This window comes from Trichomycterus rosablanca, chromosome 5 (assembly GCF_030014385.1).
Source record: "Trichomycterus rosablanca isolate fTriRos1 chromosome 5, fTriRos1.hap1, whole genome shotgun sequence".
Taxonomy (NCBI): domain Eukaryota; kingdom Metazoa; phylum Chordata; class Actinopteri; order Siluriformes; family Trichomycteridae; genus Trichomycterus; species Trichomycterus rosablanca.
Genome location: NC_085992.1, coordinates 21,831,886 through 21,856,320, shown reverse-complemented (window position 1 = coordinate 21,856,320; position 24,435 = coordinate 21,831,886). Strand labels below are relative to the sequence as shown.

General features: G+C 38.1%; 1 protein-coding gene across 1 annotated transcript in view; it reads left to right on the top strand.

Moving 5' to 3' along the window:
• The window catches only part of anapc1 (anaphase promoting complex subunit 1), an 82,262-nt gene extending 58,039 nt beyond the window's left edge, over positions 1 to 24,223 (top strand). Inside the window, exons 30-48 of the mRNA XM_062995857.1 lie at positions 197 to 288; positions 2,186 to 2,320; positions 2,455 to 2,537; positions 2,752 to 2,830; positions 3,928 to 4,002; positions 5,206 to 5,276; positions 9,167 to 9,257; positions 9,375 to 9,437; positions 9,552 to 9,745; positions 12,292 to 12,378; positions 12,672 to 12,789; positions 13,137 to 13,214; positions 15,176 to 15,243; positions 15,333 to 15,471; positions 16,547 to 16,630; positions 16,844 to 16,939; positions 21,931 to 22,135; positions 22,596 to 22,730; positions 23,829 to 24,223. Of these exons, the coding sequence (XP_062851927.1) occupies positions 197 to 288; positions 2,186 to 2,320; positions 2,455 to 2,537; positions 2,752 to 2,830; positions 3,928 to 4,002; positions 5,206 to 5,276; positions 9,167 to 9,257; positions 9,375 to 9,437; positions 9,552 to 9,745; positions 12,292 to 12,378; positions 12,672 to 12,789; positions 13,137 to 13,214; positions 15,176 to 15,243; positions 15,333 to 15,471; positions 16,547 to 16,630; positions 16,844 to 16,939; positions 21,931 to 22,135; positions 22,596 to 22,730; positions 23,829 to 23,959 (2,024 nt within the window). The 3' untranslated portion in view covers positions 23,960 to 24,223. The remainder of the gene's footprint in view (positions 1 to 196; positions 289 to 2,185; positions 2,321 to 2,454; positions 2,538 to 2,751; positions 2,831 to 3,927; positions 4,003 to 5,205; positions 5,277 to 9,166; positions 9,258 to 9,374; positions 9,438 to 9,551; positions 9,746 to 12,291; positions 12,379 to 12,671; positions 12,790 to 13,136; positions 13,215 to 15,175; positions 15,244 to 15,332; positions 15,472 to 16,546; positions 16,631 to 16,843; positions 16,940 to 21,930; positions 22,136 to 22,595; positions 22,731 to 23,828) is intronic.
• The last annotated feature ends 212 nt before the right edge of the window (positions 24,224 to 24,435 follow it).

Below are 24,435 nucleotides of genomic sequence, written 5' to 3'. Positions count from 1 at the left end.
AGCAGTAGTGTATGCTAGTTAGTCAAGATTTTATCTTCCCAAGCAGCAAATGCATTAAGAAAACACAATAAAATCCCTCTAACAACCTAATTTATATTTGAAATTAATGACCTATTTTGTTTGTTTGTATGTGCATGCTTTCTTTACTGGTTCTATACAAACTGTGATCTTGATTAAGCTGTTTGTGATTACACAGGCCGTCCTCCTGGACCTGAAATGGAGTACTGCACAGACAGAGAGTCCTACTCTCTAGCAGCAGGCCTGGCACTAGGCATGGTTTGTCTCGGAGTAAGTACTAGCATTGCTGAATAATGCTGAGAATGTGGACTTTCAAAACTATGTTTTCTTGGAAAGCCATCTGCTAGCTTATCAGCACAATTTGCATTAGTGGTTCTCAAGGTCACCTGAAGTATGTCCTGCTTATCATTCAAACTGCTAACAGAGCGAACTTTCTAGCACCTAAACAAAAAGTCGGTAGCACATTAGAAAAAACAACACACAGTAGTGTTTATAAGTTTATAATTGTGCATGTTAACAGTAATCACAACAGCTATTGGCAACTTTAGCATCATATTGTTTAATTCATGATCTTATTCACATTTTTTATTATTACCTCATGATTTAGGTAGTGTTTGTATGTTGTTAATAACCACTGCTATAAAAAAATTCTGTTAAATTGTAACACACTTTATTGTGTTTATTCAAAAACTAACTACCATTACAATTTTCCCCACACACTCTCATTGGAGCACCATGTAATTTGTAAAATTGATTATATTTCATTTAGAACAATTACACTTGGGTTTCTCTTTACAAAAGTATTCATTTTATATTTGTATGTATAGTCAGGTAAGTGAAATTATATATCCAAATTCAAATAAAAACAGGTGACTTGTAAACTATTCATTATAGGTATTTTATTAGTAATTGATTATTGTAAACATTTGCTTACTTGCAATTTAATGCATGCCTCACACTTCAAAATGACTGACACAAATTTTGGTACAACACAGAACATACACTGATCAGCTATAACATTAAAACCACCTCCTTGTTTCTACACTCACTGTCCATTTTATTAGCTCCACTTACCATATAGAAGCACTTTGTAGTTCTACAATTACTGACCGTAGTCCATCTATTTCTGTACATATCTTTTTAGCCTGCTTACACCCTGTTCTTCAATGGTCAGGACCACCACAGAGTAGGTATTATTTAGGTGTTGGATGATTCTCAGCACTGCAGTGACATGGTGGTGGTGTGTTAGTGTGTGTTGTGCTGGTATGAGTGGATCAGACACAGTAGCGCTGCTGGAGTTTTTAAATATTGTATCCACTCACTGTCCACTCTATTAGACACTCCTACCTAGTTGGTCCACCTTGTAGATGTAAAGTCAGAGACGATTGCTCATCTATTGCTGCTGTTTGAGTTGGTCATCTTCTAGACCTTCATCAGTGGTCACAGGATTCTGCCCACGGGGCACTGTTGACTGTATATATTTGGTTGTTGGACTATTCTCAGTCCAGAAGTGACAGTGAGGTGTTTAAAAACTCCATCAGCATTGCTGTGTCTTATCCACTCATACCAGCACAACACACACTAACACACCACCACCATGTCAGTGTTACTGCAGTGCTGAGTGATCCACCACCCAAATAACACCTACTCTGTAGTGGTCCTAGGAGAGTCCTGACCATTGAAGAACAGCATGAAAGGGGGCAAACAAAGCATACAGAGAAACAGATGGACTACAGTCAGTAATTGTAGAACTACAAAGTGCTCCTATATGGTAAGTGGAGCTGATAAAATGGACAGTGAGTGTAGAAACAAGGTGGTGGTTTTAATGTTATAGCTGATTGGTGTAAGTGCAAACAACACAATTGGAACAGTGCAGACAAAAAAGAAGTGTAATAAATACAAGGACTTACAATAAATATAAGTGACATTTTCTCAGCCTAAAAAAAGAAGGGGACGGGACTAAAAGACAAGTGTGGTGATTAAGTATTTTATTATAAACGTATTCCAGTAAACAGAACCAGATTATAATAAATCTGTTTTTTATTTTCACATAACTTCTCAAAAACTGATCTTGTAGTCTTCACCTTGAACAGTAGAGCACAATATGTGTATTTAATGTGTTTAAAGCAATTTTATTTTCATCCTGACTAAGCCTCTCTACCTGTAGCATGGCAGTAACCTGATTGGGATGACTGACCTGAATGTACCTGAGCAGCTCTACCAGTACATGGTTGGGGGGCATCGGCGGACACACACTGGTATAAACAGAGAGAAGCACAAGTCCCCGAGCTACCAAATCAAGGTGCTGTAAAGAAAAGTACAGTTACTTTTAAAAGAACAGACTACACATGCTGCAGACTAATTCTGTTTTATCAGCACAGCATTTCCTATAATTAAACGTCAAATATACTCATACATGTTAATTATTAATCTTAGGAAGGGGACACAATCAATGTGGATGTGACCTGCCCTGGTGCCACCTTAGCTCTTGCCATGATCTATCTTAAAACCAACAACAGGCAAGTGTCTATGCAGACAGACAGATTTACAGACAGACAGATGTTTTTTTTCTTGTCTCTTACATTTATGTCTTCATGTTTTTCCTCAGTCATCTTCCATTAGCCTGAAAAACTTCATCTACTTTTAGTTTTTATATTTTTCGATGTACTTAGTTTTTTTTTATTTCATGACCAACATTTTCACCTCCCTTGCTCTCTGTCTTTGGGCCTTCAGGTCTATAGCTGATTGGTTGAAAGCCCCAGACACCATGTTCCTGCTGGACTTCATCAAACCAGAGTTTCTACTTCTGAGGGTGAGAAGAAATGAACACATAAAAAAGTGATGCAAGTGCTGTTCACAAGTTTACTGTGAACTTTGAGCTCTAATGGCTTCACACCATTACACTTTCCATTGGCCTGGCCTGACCAGGCTTTTTGTGTCTGTGTTTTTTTTAATTTACACTTTTTAAAGGATAATTTTAAAATGTATCTCTAGGTTAATGCTACCCATGGATGAAATAGTATGAAACACTTGTGTATGATCACTTATTGACTTATTGAATTTCTCACATTGTTGCATATTAGCTTACAACTATTAAATACCAACTCTCTGACCACAGTAATTTAAGTGTTTAATTATTTGGTTTATCAATACTGTTTAGATAATTGTTATGAAGTTTTATCCTTGATTTTCTTATCACATTAAACTTCACACCTGTAAGAGATAATTCTCTTACAATAATAACAAATTAGCTAATAACTTGTTTCACTAAATATAGTTGCTTACCTGTCCCTTACCACCACAAGTTTTTTTAAAATAATTTTATTTACGCATTTTTCCCTTTTTCTCACAATTTAGCATAGCCAGTTTGTCTTCTGCTGCTGGGGACCCTGATCACGCTTGTATATTTGCCTGACACAGGCTCCCTTCCACAGTTTCTTCTTATTTGCTCATACTTCTGTGGAACATGAGGCCAGTCTCACACACAGGAAGTCACACACTGTTTTCAGTGTTCTTTCACTTCTGTACAGGTACCTTGGGATACTAACCATGGTCCTTACAAATTGTTGAAGACTACATTCCCTTGTTGTTCTGTTTATTTACCCACCCAGCAGACCAGTGGCCAATTTCGTCTGCTATAGACACTGCCAGTTGTGCCTGCAGGGGGGTGCCCAGCCCACCGGTAGCAGCGCTGAGATTCGAACTTCTGAGCCGAGAGTTCAGAATCCTAGAGCTGGTGTGCTAGCAGAATATTCTGCTGTGCCACTTGAGTGCTTCACTTTTAAAGTTTTAATGGGAATAAGACACTTATCTTGTTGGCAGCACAGAGACTGTACAGGCCTTTGTCAAAAGGATGGGCAGAAAGCTGTATGTGAGTGATTACTAAACTCTGTTCTGTTCTGTTTTCAGACTTTGGCCAGATGCCTTATCATGTGGGATGAGATCCTGCCTAATGAAGAATGGGTGACTGGCAATGTGCCTCAGGTATAAAACATAAAAATTTTGCTTACATGCACACATCTGAAACATGATTTCTTTGATTTCATAGCATTTCCACTGTACAGCCACATATATAACATTCCCCTAAATATTAGCATTTTGGTAGAAGGAGACCTTTTAACACTGGTTTAGTGTTACTTCTTGCTGTACTAAGCTAGAGCCATTAGGATATTTTACAATTCAGAGTTTGCAAGACACTCTTTTAAATGGAATATGTTTACCATATATTAAGAAATGTGCAGTAAATTTGTGCTTAAGATTTCCAGTTGTTGGTTGCTCAGGCATTTTGTTTTCAATTGAAATTGAATAATAAACGTGTAGGAAGCTCAAAATGATTTTATCTGATCCTTAGAACTTTTATTTTAGCCATAATTAATCTATTATAAATGTTAATGCTTGGAAAAATAAAAAATAGTGCACCTTTACATTTTTCCTTGGTAAAATATATGGATCTATAAATATTCATAAATATACACTTTACTGTAAGATACACTTTATTCTCTAATTGCGACCCTATAAGAGCAGACCAGCCCAAGTGTTTAAAATATAAACCTCCAATGTCCATTCACTTTTCGGGTGTCCCAAACCACATAAACTGTACAAAATGCTATGTCAGATTAGTTCACTAGTGGTGGTGTTATTAGTTTTCTGACTTTGAATGGTTCACAGACTTACTTTGCATGCTGACTTGCTAAAGATCAAAAGTTCATTCTCTTAGCATAAAAGTTTGGATTTTTTTTCTTTTAGCTGTTCCCATATTTAGGGTTTTTACACCAGATGCACTGAAGCAACCCTTATTTCTATCTGGGCTGGGGACCGACACTGTGTCCCCAGACACTGGGAAGAGACTAGTGTACCTCTTAGTAGCTATGCTGTCTGGTCATTCCACAACCCCCTCAGACATAGCCAATCATGTCTGTGTAGACAACCAACCGAGTTCTTAGTACTGACTGAGTTCTTGATTTTCCCTTCTGTTTTTAGCATTCTCATATCATATGTATTTTTTTTTTAAATGGGTCTACAACACTACAATTTAACACAGCCTTCTGTTTATCTATTATTAAAAATACATGATCAAGAATTTAACTGAAGTGTAATGTTACATCACATATTTTCGAATGCAGATACTGATATATAATGCATATAGTTTTTTTTTTTAATCCTAACAGAATTGCATGTTGTTGACAGATAATTCAAGAGAACATTGGACTTCAGGAAGAAGCACTAGCTTCTGAGGATCTGAACATGGAAACGTTGGTGTAAGTTTATGTATATATGTATATGTATGTATAGTATATATACTGTGTATATATATATATATATATATATATATATATATACAGTGTATCACAAAAGTGAGTACACCCCTCACATTTCTGCAGATATTTAAGTATATCTTTTCATGGGACAACACTGACAAAATGACACTTTGACACAATGAAAAGTAGTCTGTGTGCAGCTTATATAACAGTGTAAATTTATTCTTCCCTCAAAATAACTCAATATACAGCCATTAATGTCTAAACCACCGGCAACAAAAGTGAGTACACCCCTAAGAGACTACACCCCTAAATGTCCAAATTGAGCACTGCTTGTCATTTTCCCTCCAAAATGTCATGTGATTTGTTAGTGTTACTAGGTCTCAGGTGTGCATAGGGAGCAGGTGTGTTCAATTTAGTAGTACAGCTCTCACACTCTCTCATACTGGTCACTGAAAGTTCCAACATGGCACCTCATGGCAAAGAACTCTCTGAGGATCTTAAAAGACGAATTGTTGCGCTACATGAAGATGGCCAAGGCTACAAGAAGATTGCCAACACCCTGAAACTGAGCTGCAGCACAGTGGCCAAGATCATCCAGCGTTTTAAAAGAGCAGGGTCCACTCAGAACAGACCTCGCGTTGGTCGTCCAAAGAAGCTGAGTGCACGTGCTCAGCGTCACATCCAACTGCTGTCTTTGAAAGATAGGCGCAGGAGTGCTGTCAGCATTGCTGCAGAGATTGAAAAGGTGGGGGGTCAGCCTGTCAGTGCTCAGACCATACGCCGCACACTACATCAAATTGGTCTGCATGGCTGTCACCCCAGAAGGAAGCCTCTTCTAAAGTCTCTACACAAGAAAGCCCGCAAACAGTTTGCTGAAGACATGTCAACAAAGGACATGGATTACTGGAACCATGTCCTATGGTCTGATGAGACCAAGATTAATTTGTTTGGTTCAGATGGTCTCAAGCATGTGTGGCGGCAATCAGGTGAGGAGTACAAAGATAAGTGTGTCATGCCTACAGTCAAGCATGGTGGTGGGAATGCCATGGTCTGGGGCTGCGTGAGTGCAGCAGGTGTTGGGGAGTTACATTTCATTGAGGGACACACAAACTCCAATATGTACTGTGAAATACTGAAGCAGAGCATGATCCCCTCCCTCCGGAAACTGGGTCGCAGGGCAGTGTTCCAGCATGATAATGACCCCAAACACACCTCTAAGACGACCACTGCTGTATTGAAGAGGCTGAGGGTAAAGGTGATGGACTGGCCAAGCATGTCTCCAGACCTAAACCCAATAGAACATCTTTGGGGCATCCTCAAGCGGAAGGTGGAGGAGCGCAGAGTCTCGAATATCCGCCAGCTCCGTGATGTCGTCATGGAGGAGTGGAAAAGCATTCCAGTGGCAACCTGTGAAGCTCTGGTAAACTCCATGCCCAGGAGAGTTAAGGCAGTTCTGGGAAATAATGGTGGCCACACAAAATATTGACACTTCAGGAACTTTCACTAAGGGGTGTACTCACTTTTGTTGCCGGTGGTTTAGACATTAATGGCTGTATATTGAGTTATTTTGAGGGAAGAATAAATTTACACTGTTATATAAGCTGCACACAGACTACTTTTCATTGTGTCAAAGTGTCATTTTGTCAGTGTTGTCCCATGAAAAGATATACTTAAATATCTGCAGAAATGTGAGGGGTGTACTCACTTTTGTGATACACTGTATATATATATATATATATATATATATGTGTATATATATATATATATACAGTGTATCACAAAAGTGAGTACACCCCTCACATTTCTGCAAATATTTTATTATATCTTTTCATGGGACAACACTATAGAAATAAAACTTGGATATAACTTAGAGTAGTCAGTGTACAGCTTGTATAGCAGTGTAGATTTACTGTCTTCTGAAAATAACTCAACACACAGCCATTAATGTCTAAATGGCTGGCAACATAAGTGAGTACACCCCACAGTGAACATGTCCAAATTGTGCCCAAAGTGTCAATATTTTGTGTGACCACCATTATTATCCAGCACTGCCTTAACCCTCCTGGGCATGGAATTCACCAGAGCTGCACAGGTTGCTACTGGAATCCTCTTCCACTCCTCCATGATGACATCACGGAGCTGGTGGATGTTAGACACCTTGAACTCCTCCACCTTCCACTTGAGGATGTGCCACAGGTGCTCAATTGGGTTTAGTCCATCACCTTTACCTTCAGCTTCCTCAGCAAGGCAGTTGTCATCTTGGAGGTTGTGTTTGGGGTCGTTATCCTGTTGGAAAACTGCCATGAGGCCCAGTTTTCGAAGGGAGGGGATCATGCTCTGTTTCAGAATGTCACAGTACATGTTGGAATTCATGTTTCCCTCAATGAACTGCAGCTCCCCAGTGCCAGCAACACTCATGCAGCCCAAGACCATGATGCTACCACCACCATGCTTGACTGTAGGCAAGATACAGTTGTCTTGGTACTTCTCACCAGGGCGCCGCCACTCATGCTGGACACCATCTGAGCCAAACAAGTTTATCTTGGTCTCGTCAGACCACAGGGCATTCCAGTAATCCATGTTCTTGGACTGCTTGTCTTCAGCAAACTGTTTGCGGGCTTTCTTGTGCGTCAGCTTCCTTCTGGGATGACGACCATGCAGACCGAGTTGATGCAGTGTGCGGCGTATGGTCTGAGCACTGACAGGCTGACCTCCCACGTCTTCAACCTCTGCAGCAATGCTGGCAGCACTCATGTGTCTATTTTTTAAAGCCAACCTCTGGATATGACGCCGAACACGTGGACTCAACTTCTTTGGTCGACCCTGGCGAAGCCTGTTCCGAGTGGAACCTGTCCTGGAAAACCGCTGTATGACCTTGGCCACCATGCTGTAGCTCAGTTTCAGGGTGTTAGCAATCTTCTTATAGCCCAGGCCATCTTTGTGGAGAGCAACAATTATATTTCTCACATCCTCAGAGAGTTCTTTGCCATGAGGTGCCATGTTGAATATCCAGTGGCCAGTATGAGAGAATTGTACCCAAAACAGCAAATTTAACAGCCCTGCTCCCCATTTACACCTGGGACCTTGACACATGACACCAGGGAGGGACAACGACACATTTGGGCACAATTTGGACATGTTCACTGTCGGGTATACTCACTTACAGTATGTTGCCAGCTATTTAGACATTAATGGCTGTGTGTTGAGTTATTTTCAGAAGACAGTAAATCTACACTGCTATGCAAGCTGTACACTGACTACTCTAAGTTATATCCAAGTTTCATGTCTATAGTGTTGTCCCATGAAAAGATATAATGAAATATTTGCAGAAATGTGAGGGGTGTACTCACTTTTGTGATACACTGTATATATACAGTATATATATATATATATATATATATATATATATATATATATATATATATATATATATATATATATATATATATATATATAATATATATATATATATATATATAATATATTTAATATTTAATCTATATTGAATCTGGATCGTGTACTGTATACTTGGAACCGCACCTTCCTGCATTTTTACTTTTAATTCCATTCCATTTGGTTATTTTGTTTATTCACACTCAATCCATCCTCATCATTAATAACTGCTCTGTAGCTATGCAGTATATGTAAAACTCAGGTTACATTCAATCTGTCAAAGTGTTTGTACTTTCTCGAATTCATATTGTTGTAATTTTTTTCTTTATAGTGTGTATTTGATTTGATTAGATTTGATGTACAATGCTACTGGGACTCTAATTTCCTTCGGGATCAATAAAGTATCTATCTATCTATATATCTAGTCATCACTGACTAACATAAATGTTTAAATTTAAGAGGTCCTGCTAGAACCATGCTCTTCCCTTTTTTAGGCAAGCTCATGACTATATTATAGCTGGGGCCTGCATGGCTGTGGGTTTTAAATTTGCTGGATCTTCAAATTCGGATGCTTTCGACTGCCTGGTAAGATGAAGTGTACTGCAAATATATCTGATTAATTTCCATGTGTGAGTTAGTCAATTTAAACAGTTTTCCTGATGTTTTATTAAGTTTCTTTTAATATCTTTCTTACTTTCACAGTATAAATTAGCTCGAAACTTCATGCAGTCTCTTACCAGCACTGCAACATCTACTGCCACAGTTGTAAGTTGTTTGTCAGAAGACAAATAAAGATGATTTAATTACTTATTTAATTACATCTTTATTGCATGCTAGAAATAGTCAGACACGTAAGTAATGTAAATATTTGTCCAACAGTCAGGTCAGTATAACCTGCAGACATGTCTGAGCATGGTGCTGCTGGCCACCTCCATGGTGATGGCTGGCTCGGGGAACCTAAAAGTACTTCAGCTGTGCCGTTTTCTTCACAAGCGCACCTTTGGTGAGATGAACTATGGATTCCACATGGCTCATCACATGGCTCTGGGTCTGCTTTTTCTCGGAGGAGGCAGGTCAGTGGGCTTTAGAACTGCTATTGTATCTCATGTTGCTCTATGGTGTACAGTGAATAAAAACAATAATTTATTAGCTTTTGTTATGGTTTATTACATTTAATTTTATTTCCTTTTGTTATGGTACATACGATGCTGTACTATCTCCACTTCAAACCTACACACAATGCTTTTTGGCTTGATGCTTATAAATATGAACAAAATTACAGATTTATAAGCATAAACAAACATGTTTAAAAAGGGTGCAGTAGTTTATTGAGTCCTTATTAAAAATGTACAGTCCAGTACCATGTATCAGTACTGCAACAAATACCATATAAGTTAGACCCTCACAGTCACACAAACACTCTTAACCACCATACATACATGAAAAAATAGACCCATCACCTTGACGTTTACATAATCTATTAGTTAGCCATGGTAATAGCCATTGCAGCTGACATGGCGTTAAGAATTAAACAAACAAACTGCAACAAATAACACATTCAAGTGTTCTGTTGCGTATTTCACCTGGTCTCATTTTAAAACATATGGTGCCCTTGGTTGGGAAAATTCCATGCAACAAGTAGCTATGATATTGAAGCTAAAGAAACTTTCTGAAGTGTTTAGCATTCTCACAGCATGCTCTCAGACTCATGATAAGAAAGGTGAAAAATAAACCTTGATAAGAGTTGCAGAATGAAGTGAAAACGGAGGGATCAACAGATACACAGTGAACAAACATTTTGCAATGAGCTACATAGCTATCATCTTTATTTCCTACTCTAACCAATCCCCTGACCTAAACCCCTCTGAAAATGTATAGAAGATTTTCAAGAATAACCTTGTGGAATTGAAGACAATTTGCTAAGAGAAGTACCTTTGCGTGTATAGGTGGGATTTGGTCTGTTGTTTGTAGTATCAAATCCAGTAGAGCAAACAGTCTGGAAAACCTGAGACAGGATGTTTACCATTGTTATATTACCAATGCTGTTAATGATAATAATCATTTAGGGACTAAAGACACCAACTGATTCACTTTTGAAAATCTCTTCCCGCTCCTTGATGACAGACATGACAGACAGTCAGCTTGACTTAACAGGAATTATATATGATTTAGGACAGTTTATTATTTAAACAGTTTTAGGATTTAAAGTATAGTAGTTTCAGATTAAAATGACTATACAGTTGCTACGCAGTCACTAATAAAAAGCTAACTGTTTTAATTAATTGGTATAATATACAGTATGCACAATTTCAAATCTGGCTCTCTATGAATCATGTGGTCATTTTCAGTACTGCATGTGTATATAGTAAAACTTTATAATAGTGAAGATCATGGAAGTAGTTCAACCAACCATTTGTCTATTGTAGTGTTTTTCCACCATGTTTCAGTTATATACAGATTATATTAACAGTCTGTAATGTATATTTCTTGCATTTTGGCTAAAGCACAATAGTGTTGAGGTAATTCTTTTCTAAAGAACCCACTCTTGAATCTCTAAAGTTTAATGCTCTAATATTACTTCTAAGAACTTTTTTTGGTACGAGTTGTTAGATATATTTTTCCACAAATGTGCAGTTTTTATTTGAAGATAATTAGTTTAATTATCAGAGACTGTTGTTTACATGCAAACATGCAGAACTACAACCCTCATTTTTGGAAAAGTTAAGAAATTTTGTAAAATGCTATAAAAAAAAATCTGTAATTTGTTAATTCCATTAAACCTTTATTTAACTGAGAAAAGTTTTAAAAAATTACCTTCGTAATGTTTTGGCTGTCCTCGATAATATATTGTAATTTTGCATTATGTAATTAGAAAAAAATTTTGTATTTGATGCCCACAACACAGAAAAGTTGGGGCAGGGGCAAAATAAGTGAAAAGTTTGTAGAATATTGATGTTACAACAAGCAGGTGAATTAGTAACCAATAAGGTTATAATCATTGGGTATAAATGGAAAATCCACCAATGGCTGAGTCTTTGTAGGCAAAGATGGGTCATGGCTCACCTCATTGTGCCAACTTTGTGAAAGAATTGTCAAACAGTTCAAAAAGAATATCTTAATGCAAGATTGTAGGTCTTTCACCATCTACTAAGCATAATATTGTAAAAAGGTTTAATTTCAGTTCCTGCAAGACAGGGCCAGAAACCACTGTTGAATAAGCGTGACCTTAGAGCTTTCAGATGGCACTGCATGAGAAGCTGTCATGCTATTGTGATTAAATATTGCCACTTGGGTTTGGAAGAGTTCTCTTGGACTACAGTTTTGATTATTGAAAACAGTGAAAATTATTTCTTTGTACTTGTCAGTAAAATGAAGGTTCAGAAGAATTATCAACTCCCAGATTTTTGTTTTATTGGATTTTACAAAATGTCTCAACTTTTCCGGAAATGAGGTTTGTAGGTTGCAGACATCACTCTATCTCCACCTTCTGTTCCTACCTGAACCTACTTTAATGTGACTGTTATTTTTAACTGAAAACATTTACAAGAGTGCTTAAATCTCTCTATTAAATGATGAAGTACCAATTTACTGTGTGGAACAATACATGCTTTATTCACAGGTACACTCTCAGTACCTCCAACTCAGCCATCGCTGCCCTCCTCTGTGCACTCTATCCCCATTTTCCTGCTCATAGCACTGATAACAGGTAAAGATGCTACAGCCTGTACTACTACTTTTTTGTTTTATAAAATGTATTGGCAATATGTTGGTGTGTATTCTATTCTTTATTCTGTGGGATTTTAATATTTATTTTGAATTACTGGTTATTTTGCTTGTTCTACAATTTTCTTAGAGTTATTGGTTACCAGTGTGGTGATGGTGGAAGTGGTATTATTATTGTTGTTCAATTTATTGTTGTTAGTTATTGTTAAAATGGTTAAAAGGATTTAGTCTTGGTAGTAGTGTGTGTGTGTGAAATGTGTTGGTGTTTTTTCTCAGATATCACCTCCAGGCCCTGCGTCACCTCTGCGTGCTTGCAGCGGAGCCTCGGTTGCTTGTTCCAGTGGATGTGGACACTCTAGAACCTTGCTATGCCCTGCTCGACGTCACCTACAAGGTACTGCTTGTGTACAGGTGTGGAAGATGGAGTAAAAAAAAAAACTTGACTGCAGCGACAAAAACCTCTTTGGCAATTAGACACAAAAAACAGTATACAGTGAATAAAGAAGTATTTTTGGCTCCTCTTAATAGCTGGTATGTGATAATTAAAGGATGATCTGTTAAGTAGATATTTCAGGTGGTGTTAAACTGTTGGATCGAAAACACTTTTGTCAGACCTGCCAGGGGCTGCCATTTAATTATATTTGGAAGATTACCAAGACGTGACCCACCTTGAACACAGTTGCGATGAGTAACTAGGTGTTGCATACTGAATGTTTTTGATTTTAAAATGTTTCTTTTTAGGAGACACAGTGGTATGAGGAGACAACTGTGGAATTGATGGCTCCTGCCATGCTGCCTGAACTTCATCTTCTAAAACAGGTAACAGTCTAAATGACAAAAATAGAATTAAGTATCTGTATGTTTAAAAAATAATAAACTATCTAAGTATGTGTGCACTGGTACAGTGGTAGCCTAGTGGGTAGAGCTTTGGACTATTAATCGAAAGGTTGAGAGTTCAAATCCTAGCTCTGCCATGCAGCCACTGTTGCGTCAGTGAGCAAGGGCCCTAACCCTCTTGGCTCCAGTGGCGCCATACAACGGCTGACTCTGTGCTCTGACCCCAGTCTCCAAACAAGCTGGGATATGTGGCAAAATAATTTACTGTACTGTACACAAATATTCATATACACTGATCAGCCATAACATTAAAACCACCTCCTTGTTTATAGTCACTGTCTCACGGTAAGCTCCACTTACCATATAGAAGCACTTTGTAGTTCTACAATTACTGACTGTAGTCCATCTATTTCTCTACATACCTTTTTAACCTGCTTTCACCCTGTTCTTCAATGGTCAAGACCACCACAGAGCAGGTATTATTTGGGTGGTGGGTCATTCCCAGCACTGCAGTGACACTGACACTGTGTGTTGTGCTGGTATGAGTGGATAAGACACAGCAGTGCTGATGGAGTTTTTAAACACCTCACTGTCACTGCTGGACTGAGAATAGTCCACTAACCAAAAATATCCAGCCAACAGCACCCCGTGGGCAGCGTCCTGTGACCACTGATGAAGGTCTAGAAGATGACCAACTCAAACAGCAGCAATAGATAAGCGATCATTTACAAGGTAAACCAACTAGGTAGGAGTGCCTAATAGAGTGGACAGTGAGTGGACATGGTTTTTTTTAAACTCCAGCAGCGCTGCTGTGTCTGATCAACTCATACCAGCACCAACACACACTAACACACCACCACCATGTAATTGTCACTGCAGTGCTGAGAATGATCCACCACCCAAATAATACCTGCTCTGTAGTGGTCTTGTGGAGGTCCTGAACATTGAAGAACAGCTTGAAAGGGGGCTAACAAAGCATACAGAGAGGTCAGGATTTCCAACATTATGGCATTTGATTCTATAATACTGCAGTGAATGACATGTGAAATGTTGGCAGGGACAAATAAGTCTTCCATCTTTATCTGTGGGGTCCTCTTACTTGCTTTTTGGAGAAGTCTGGCACTTTCTCTTAATTTTGGCCGGATGTAGTCATGTTTACTCTGATCTGATCCCATTTGTCTAAATAAATGTTCACCCAATTGCAAAATGCATCATCTCTCATTGTTCACAGTAGAGATACTTCATCACATACCTTTTACACACTCCAGGACCTTGGACATGAATTGGTTGCACTGGGTAGTTCTTCACATGCTTTCATAATGATTTTTCTGCATATTGCGTGTATGTATGATAACAATAAATGTATGATAATAAGCAACCATTGTCTCAGACCCTTTCTCACTAATAAACTGGCAATTTTGCGATTGGGGACATGAGATTTTGTCATTTATAAAGAGGTGCCCTTTTTATTAGTTATATGTCTGCCATTTGTCCCCAAAAGTATGTTGTGCACACACTGATGCACACAAACACAGACTCTCACACAGTCACAGTGACACATTCAAATACATACACACTCAAATTTCCAAAAATACAGTGACATTTTTGCACACCATTGTATTTTTGCACATTATTCTCTTATATGTCAGCTGTCATACAAAACCCTACACCGCTGTTTAGATATCAAAATATGTTGTATATTCATCTTTTGGTTTTTTTCCCTTTATTTTTTAAAACTTTATATTTATTGTGGCTCCTTGAATTTATTACAGTCCTTTTAGTCAGCACTGTTTATACTGTGCTGTTTGCACTTGTGTTCTGTGTTGCACCCTGGTCCTGGAGGAGCATTGTTTCATTTCTATATGTACTTGTATAAAGCTGAAATGACAATAAAGCCTTTTAAATTTGAACATGAAATCAGTGAAACCCATATGTGTGCACAGGTTAAGGTGAAAGGTCCAAGGTACTGGGAATTGAACATCGATCTTAGTAAAGGAACTCAACGCCTGCAGTAAGTCTCCAGATAGAGCTGTGTGATTGGATTTTCCACCTTTAATGTTGTGTAATATTCAGATCATAAGTATTGTTTTTCTGCTTCAGATCAATTCTCTCTAGAGATGGCATGCTCTATGTGAAGCTACGCGCTGGACAGCTGCCCTACAAGGATGATCCTCTTGGCTGGAAAAGTCTGCTGGCCCCTAGTGTCAACAACAGAAACATGGAAGTGCGCACTTTTAAGGTTGGCCTTTGCAAATGACAAATATCACACCAAACACAGACTTCGTTGACTAAAATTTATTGATATTGTGATATCTTTATGTCCCTAAATGGGTTTTTTGTTTCAGGGGATTGTAGTTTTGTCAAACATACAACATGCAAACTAAATAGTAAATAAGGTTCTTAAAATAAATAACACTACTTTTGTATATGCCCATTTTACTCATTCTTAACTACCGGTCCGTGTGTCACTTCACTATACTGACACTTGTGTTAGACTTGAACATGTGCATACAGAAACAATCACTATTAACAATTCTATATTACACAGTGTGTGTATCTTGTCACAATGTTAGTGTCAGCAAAGCCTGGTAATTTAGAGGGAAGATGCTATTGGTCAATTTTACTGTCATTTGCTCTGGACCTCTGAGAATGTACAGCTGTCTTGCTGTTTTTTACTGCCAGCAGAGGGTGGGACTTCTTTAATCTAACCCTTCAAGTTTCAGCACAAATTGAATCGGCAGGTATGAAAGATTTAGTATGAGTATGAGCAAATTTAAAGTACATAAAATAAAATTAGTCACTCAATAACTAATCACTTATTATACTGTATATTACACTTATGTAAACACTTATGGGACAGTTGTAGCCTAGTGGGTAGAGCTTTGGGCTATCAACCGGAAGATTGGCGGTTTAAATCCAGGCTCTGCTATGCAGCCACTGTTGGGTCCTTGAGCAAGGCCCTTAACCCTTTCTGCTCCAGGGGCGCCGTACGATGGCTGACCCTGCGCTCTGACCCCAGCTTCCAAACAAGCTGGGATATGTGAAGAAAGAATTTCATTGTACTGTACAACTTTATATGACAAATAAAGTATATCTCTCTTATACTTAATATAATATCTCCGTGAAACAAATGTTCCACCTTAATGCATTACTTTTTAAACCAAATGTGCTGTAACTTGGATAATATAAGGACAATATCGGGCCATCAGTAAGCAATCAAAGAGCCATGTTTAGAATGTTATTTTATGTGTTTTAATAGCTTTCTTTTATTGCTCCTTTAAAGACATTTATGATAAAAAATCTTTTCTCTGCAGCCTGAAGCTATATCAGCCTTTACATCAGATGATGCCTTGGTTTCCTTTGCAAAGTACTTCTGCAGGACTGAAAACCTAAAACATGTGAGTTGGCACAAAAGTACTCTGTATGATGCCTACAAAGACACATACAACTGTCATTAAGGAGGACTGATTTAAATCAGCCAGCAAGCTAAACACCAAAATTAAGGTTGAAGTACATGCTGACTGACTAGTTTCTCTACAAAATTTGTCATAATTAATTAGAAATTGTTTTCCAGTAATTGTCCATGTGTTTGAATATGCTTATTTACACAGAAACAGGACACCGTGGCTTTATTTTCAGCAATTCTATACGAATGTGTGACTCAGGAAAACCCAGAGATGCTGCCTACCCACATCTCTATTGACCAGGTCAGTTTTGCTAAGCGTTGTATTTTTTACACTTAGCCAGCCCTTTATGGTTTCACAGACCAAGGAATGCAAGCATAGTGTGTAGCATGAGGCTTACATTACCCTAAAACCTGTATTGTACATTTAAACTAATTAATTCTCTTGGGTATAATATACCACTCTGGATGTGTTCATCTTAACCTGGACAAACCTATAGAAGTTATTTTCCTGTTTTCCTTTATCCCAAGCTTTTTTATTCTCAGCTAGTATTTAAACTAGGGAAGTGGTGGCATTTTAGATTGTTTAATTAAAAGAGTATTGATTGCAACCTTTGCTTATGCTGTGCTGTAGTGAAGTGCACAACACTTAAGAGAAAGCTTTGCAGTCTTTATTGTTTTGAAGCACCACTAAAATCAGATAGCACCTTTTGTACGACCCCAAATCAGAAAAAGTTGGGACAGCATGGAAAATGGAAATTATAAAAAAGAAAACAGTTTCAACTTTTACTTTGACTTGATGAACCTGAGATATTTCATGTTTTGTCTGGTTAACTTCATTTATTAATAAACATCCATTACTGAATTTTAGGCCTGCAACACATTACAAAAATAGTTGGGACAGTAAAGCATTTACCACTTTGTAATGTTGTTATTCTTTTTCACCACACTTAAAAGAAGTTTTGCCACCGAGGATACCAAGTGATTTAGTGTTTCAGCTTTTACTTTGTCTCATTCTTCCTGCAAACACGTCTTAAGATGTGCAACAGCACGGGTCGTCGTTGTCGCATTTTTCGTTTCAAAATTCTCCACACATTCTCTATTGGGGACAGGTCAGGACTGCATGCAGGCCAGTCCAGTACCCGTACCCTCTTCTTCCTCAGCCACGCCTTTGTAATGTGTGCAACATATGGTTTTGCATTGTCTTGTTGACAATTGCATGGACATCCCTGGAAAAGATGACGTCTTGAAGGCAGCATATGTTGCACTAAGATCTCAATGTACTTTTCTGTATTAATGCTGCCATTACAGAGGTGTAAATAACCCGTTGCCAGGTGCACTGACACAGCCACATACCATGACAGACCCTGGCTTTTGGACTTTGCTGATAACTGTCTGGATGGTCCTTTTCGTCTTCGGGTCGGAGCACCCGATGTCCATTTTTTCCAAAAAAAGAACTGGAATGCTGATTCATCTGACTCCAATACACGTTTTCACTGTGTGATGGTCCATCCTAGATGCCTCCGAGCCCAGAGAAGTCTTCTGGACTTCCGCTTTTGGACATGGTTAACATAACGCTTCTTTTTTGCACAGTGAAGTTTTAAGTGGCATTTGTGCATCTACCTCCATACTGTAGTGCTTGACAAAAGTTTGCCAAAGTAATCCCTTGCCCATGTGGTTATATCAGCTATTGTTGAGTTGCGGTTCTTGATGCAGTGTTGTGCCTAGTGCCCTTGGCCTTTACGCACTGAAATTCCACCCGATTCGTTGAATTGTTCAATGATATTATGCACTGTAGAGGAAGAAATATGCAAATCCCTTCCAATCTTTCTTTGAGGTTTATTGTTTTTAAACATTTCAATCATTTTTTCACGCATTTGTAGACAAACTGGAGATCCTCTGGCCATATTTGTTCATCAAAGACTCAACCTTTCCTGGGTGCTGCTTTTGTATCAAACCATGATTTCAATCACCTGTTGACATCACCTGTTTGGAATCACATCATTATTTAGTTTTTTCACCTCATTACTAGCCCTAAACTGCCCCTGTACAAACTTTTTTGGAAATGTGTTGCAGACCTGAAATGCAGGAATGGAGGTATAATAACAAATTAAATGAAGTCGAGACATGACACATCTTGGGTTCAAACTATCTGCTATCAAATAAAATTCAAAGTGAATGTACTGTAAGAAGCACTGCATTTTTATTTTATTTTTGAGGAAAAAACTTTTTTGGGAAAGGGTAAAGGTAGAGGCTAGTAAATTTTAAATTAATCTTAGTTTTATTATATTTAGCCCAGATTGAGCACCAGGCTGGAGGAGGAGAGGAAGGCCTAATGGGAGATTTATGAATGTGGTGAAGGAGGACATGCAGATTGTTATGGTAACAAAGGAGTATATTCAGGACAGGGCAAGATGAAAATGAATGATTCACTGTTGTGGCGACCTTTAACGAAAGCAGCTGAAAAAAATAAGAACATATTCAGGCCTAGGTGTTGGGTCTTTCAGTTGTTATAAAAAGACAACACGTTTATTAGGTTTTATACTCAGATAAATAAAATAAGTGTAATCATTTACATTTCTCTTGTATGTGTCTTTATAAGAGACTGTATCCTGTGTTGTGTATATAGTGGGGATTTATTACCAAAGTTGTTAGAGTAGTCTGACAACTAAAACAAGTTTTCTTAAAATGCAGGTGTGTCTCAGACGGCTTTCACATTTTAAGTGATGGGTGCATATTGCCATGTGCCTCTACCCCACTCACCATGTTTACACTCGCATGATTGTAGATTGTATATTTTGTACATGATTGCATATTTTAGATTAAAAGGAGGCAGCTCTGACAGTGTCATCATAATACAAAACAAATACAGCCAGCGTAAAACACTGATTCCTGCTGTGAATGTCATAAATATGACAGCATGGTGTTACAAAAACAAACAAACACAATGCCATGGTTCTAAATTCAAGTGAAATAAAATAAAGTCAGTGGCAAACAGGGTCAGAGTTCAGTCACATTGAACTGGGACTGCAGCAGCAAAGTGTAAAAGACGAGTGTATTACTGTCAAGCTGGAAAGTCTGCACACCCCTTTCACCTTCTCCACGTTTTATTACATTACAGACTCATTCTGTAATAGATTAAGTTAAAATTCTACAGAAAATAGCCCACAATGACAAAGTGAAATCAGGTTTTTAGACATTTGTGCTAATTCATTAAAAATCAAAATGTAAAATATCATATGTACACAAGTGTGCACACCCTTTGATATGACACTCAAAAGTGAGCTCTGAAAGTTTGGCATATTTTCTAAACCCTGTTTTCACTTCATAATTATTGCCGTTTGTGTGTAGCTGTTTGAGGCAAAAAAAAGAACTCAGTCTATTATAGAAAGTGTCTGTAACGTAATAAAATGTGGGAAAGTGAAAAGAGTGTCCAGACTTTCCAGCTTGACTGTATGTTCAAGGTGGCACAGCAACATGTTTAGTGGCACCACCAAAAAGCTGTGTATCATGAGAATGCAGCATAAGAATCCTACTACATCTTTTTTTTTTTAATCTCTTTTCTTTAGTAAGTTTAGCCTAGCAAATACAGTAATATAACAAAAATACTGTTACTATTTCTTTTTTTTGTTTAACTCAAAAATGTGCTATCACTCTAACAATAGAATAATTTGGCCTTGTTGTGTGTTTGCATGTACAGGTCCTTCTCAAAAAATTAGCATATTGTGATAAAGTTCATTATTTTCCATAATGTAATGATAAAAATTAAACTTTCATATATTTTAGATTCATTGCACACCAACTGAAATATTTCAGGTCTTTTATTGTTTTAATACTGATGATTTTGGCATACAGCTCATGAAAACCCAAAATTCCTATCTCAAAAAATTAGCATATCATGAAAAGGTTCTCTAAACGAGCTATTAACCTAATCATCTGAATCAACGAATTAACTCTAAACACCTGCAAAAGATTCCTGAGGCTTTTAAAAACTCCCAGCCTGGTTCATTACTCAAAACTGCAATCATGGGTAAGACTGCCGACCTGACTGCTGTCCAGAAGGCCATCATTGACACCCTCAAGCAAGAGGGTAAGACACAGAAAGAAATTTCTGAACGAATAGGCTGTTCCCAGAGTGCTGTATCAAGGCACCTCAGTGGGAAGTCTGTGGGAAGGAAAAAGTGTGGCAGAAAACGCTGCACAACGAGAAGAGGTGACCGGACCCTGAGGAAGATTGTGGAGAAGGGCCGATTCCAGACCTTGGGGGACCTGCGGAAGCAGTGGACTGAGTCTGGAGTAGAAACATCCAGAGCCACCGTGCACAGGCGTGTGCAGGAAATGGGCTACAGGTGCCGCATTCCCCAGGTCAAGCCACTTTTGAACCAGAAACAGCAGCACTGGACTGTTGCTCAGTGGTCCAAAGTACTGTTTTCGGATGAAAGCAAATTTTGCATGTCATTCGGAAATCAAGGTGCCAGAGTCTGGAGGAAGACTGGGGAGAAGGAAATGCCAAAATGCCTGAAGTCCAGTGTCAAGTACCCACAGTCAGTGATGGTCTGGGGTGCCATGTCAGCTGCTGGTGTTGGTCCACTGTGTTTTATCAAGGGCAGGGTCAATGCAGCTAGCTATCAGGAGATTTTGGAGCACTTCATGCTTCCATCTGCTGAAAAGCTTTATGGAGATGAAGATTTCATTTTTCAGCACGACCTGGCACCTGCTCACAGTGCCAAAACCACTGGTGAATGGTTTACTGACCATGGTATTACTGTGCTCAATTGGCCTGCCAACTCTCCTGACCTGAACCCCATAGAGAATCTGTGGGATATTGTGAAGAGAAAGTTGAGAGACACAAGACCCAACACTGGATGAGCTTAAGGCCGCTATCGAAGCATCCTGGGCCTCCATAACACCTCAGCAGTGCCACAGGCTGATTGCCTCCATGCCATGCCGCATTGAAGCAGTCATTTCTGCAAAAGGATTCCCGACCAAGTATTGAGTGCATAACTGAACATAATTATTTGAAGGTTGACTTTTTTTGTATTAAAAACACTTTTCTTTTATTGGTCGGATGAAATATGCTAATTTTTTGAGATAGGAATTTTGGGTTTTCATGAGCTGTATGCCAAAATCATCAGTATTAAAACAATAAAAGACCTGAAATATTTCAGTTGGTGTGCAATGAATCTAAAATATATGAAAGTTTAATTTTTATCATTACATTATGGAAAATAATGAACTTTATCACAATATGCTAATTTTTTGAGAAGGACCTGTATATGTGGTTGTGACCTTTAGGTTGTAAAGGCTCTGCAGCAAGGAGAGATGAATGGGACATTCTCTCTGTGGCAGCTGAAGTTGGTGCTGGAGCTGTGTGAGAGCAGGATATTACAGCAAAGACTGCGGAACACTCATAGGCAAAGCCGTGGTCTGCTGCTAAGCTCAGAGTTCCTGCCTGTCATGAAGAGCTCAGCTGACCAGGCCCTCGATCGCTGGCTTTGTGGTACAAAAACCTATATACTAAAGTTACAGCTGAGTTGTTTTAGATTATGTTTTTTAATAGCTAAAAGTAAGTATTTTATGGCCTCTGATGATCACGGGTGATAACTAGATAGCCTTTATAGTGACCTTGTATATTTTATTATATGTAAATTATAGTAAGCTACCTTCACTTTTCCCATAGGAAGGCACTAAACATCTGTCATTAATTGCACAGAAGAACTTTAACAGGCATCATAATGCTAAAAAACATGTTTGGCAATATTTATTAACCACCTAAAAATGTAAAAAAAAAAAAAAAAAAAAAAATGCCTTAGATGCCTTCGAAATTGGTAATTTTGTATTAAATCCATTGTTTCTAAAATATTAAATCAGCAGAATTATAATATGAACGACCTTCCCCTTAACTTTTTATCTTTTTTTATTTATTTATTTTTATTTATTATTATTTTTTTTTTTTACAGACAACAGGTGTGTACTGCAGGCATACATAAATGGCCAGCCTACCAGTAATGATGCAGACACCAGCATGTTGGCCTGCTTCTTGGTCTATCACTCCATTCCCAGCTTTAGGAAGATGGCCAGCACAAATCTTAATGGTAAAGAGATGCATGTGTATGTAATGTGTATGTTATATCCATCATGAAAAAGCCATGTGTGACAGGGCATGTCAGCATTGACCTCTAATGGTATTCATTGGTCTATAGGGCTATCTCTAGGTGTGTTTTCATACAACTATTTAACGATTTTAGGTCAAATAAATATGTCCCTAACCATTAGAGTAAACTACATAATTTTTAGTCCTAGCAAAGACAGACAACCAAACTTTGTGTGCTTGTCAACTGCTTGTGTGAAATGAGAGGTTTGGCAGCATCGTTTTCATTAGTTCATGATCAGCTTCTGAGTCTCCAACATTTTTCACAGATTTTAAATTATTGGTAATCAGCCATTTAGTGTAAGGTCATCAACGAGGTCATCATGATGTCAACATTACTATGCTGTCATTGCTTTGCAAGGGTTGGCTACACTGAGGGGTCAGCTGTCTTCAATCCCATCTGTCTTGCGTCGCTTGTAGCAGACTAGCTACTGATAATATAATCCACATCATGATGTCAATTTAGCTTATAAGTAATCTTTCTTATCATCTGAGTCCTTCCGCTTTTACGTGCTTTCATTTGGGTCACTCATCACATGCCCAAAGTAGAGTAACTTGTTGGACATTATGTAGCTCCTTTTTGTTATGATCTTCCTCCATGTGATTTTCAATCACCAGCAAGAAGAAATTGATGTGGAAACTGTCCCAAACTAGATACTACCATACTAATCAACTGAACTGAGTTGCAGTTAGGTATAGGTAGCAGGTAGTTTGATTCTGAATAGTAAGACTGTATTATAAGGACATTATAACAAAAGGTTTCATGATTAAGCATAACATGCACTTTGATAATACATTCCTGTACTTTTAGCAGATCTTAGACATTTTTCTTTTTAAAAAATATTATATCAGTTAGCATTATTGTTACTTCTTTTCTTATATTTGATGGTCAAATAAGGAGTGCAGAAACAACTACTGAAGCAGGCTGCTGAGATTCTGTTTTAGATGTGGTATATACAGTCTACTTAGATATAGCATTTTCAATGTTGTGTTCCTTTTGTGGTTCATCATGATTTACTCCATATTTTTTTTTCTTTTACAGGATGCTCCTCCTTTCCAGAAATGCTACTGAAGTTCAGACAGTTGGGTGTTCCTGTTCGAGGCCTGTTGCATCTCAGTCCTCTACTTCCACACTTTCGTGACTCTTTCCTAGCACGTCAATTTTGCCTTTGATAGGTAGATGCCGTGATCCCAATCTTCTTCCTTTATGAATTGCAGCAGATTAGCAAACCTCATCATCAGGGAAACTTCATCATGGAAGAGTTTACTCTATTATTCAACTAACTGAAAATACATACTAGTGCATTTAAAAGATAGACTTAATATGTAAGGTGCATGCAATATCTGATTCTTCTGACCATTGCAGGATTGTAGTTATGTAAATACTTTGTATCCATGTTTGTACCTTTGATTATTGTCAATAAATGACATTCAGGATCAGTGTTTTTTTTTTAAAGAATATGTTGTCTATAACTAAAATAGTAAATTTACAACTTATGGTGCAACTTTCTTTTCAAAATTTACCATCACTGACAGAACAAGTATTGGTTCTGAGAAAGTAAACAAGAGCAGTTTATGTAGATGTAATCATTCCACATCCTGGAGGCACATTGGCAAACACCCACACACATTCCACACAATGTGCATGG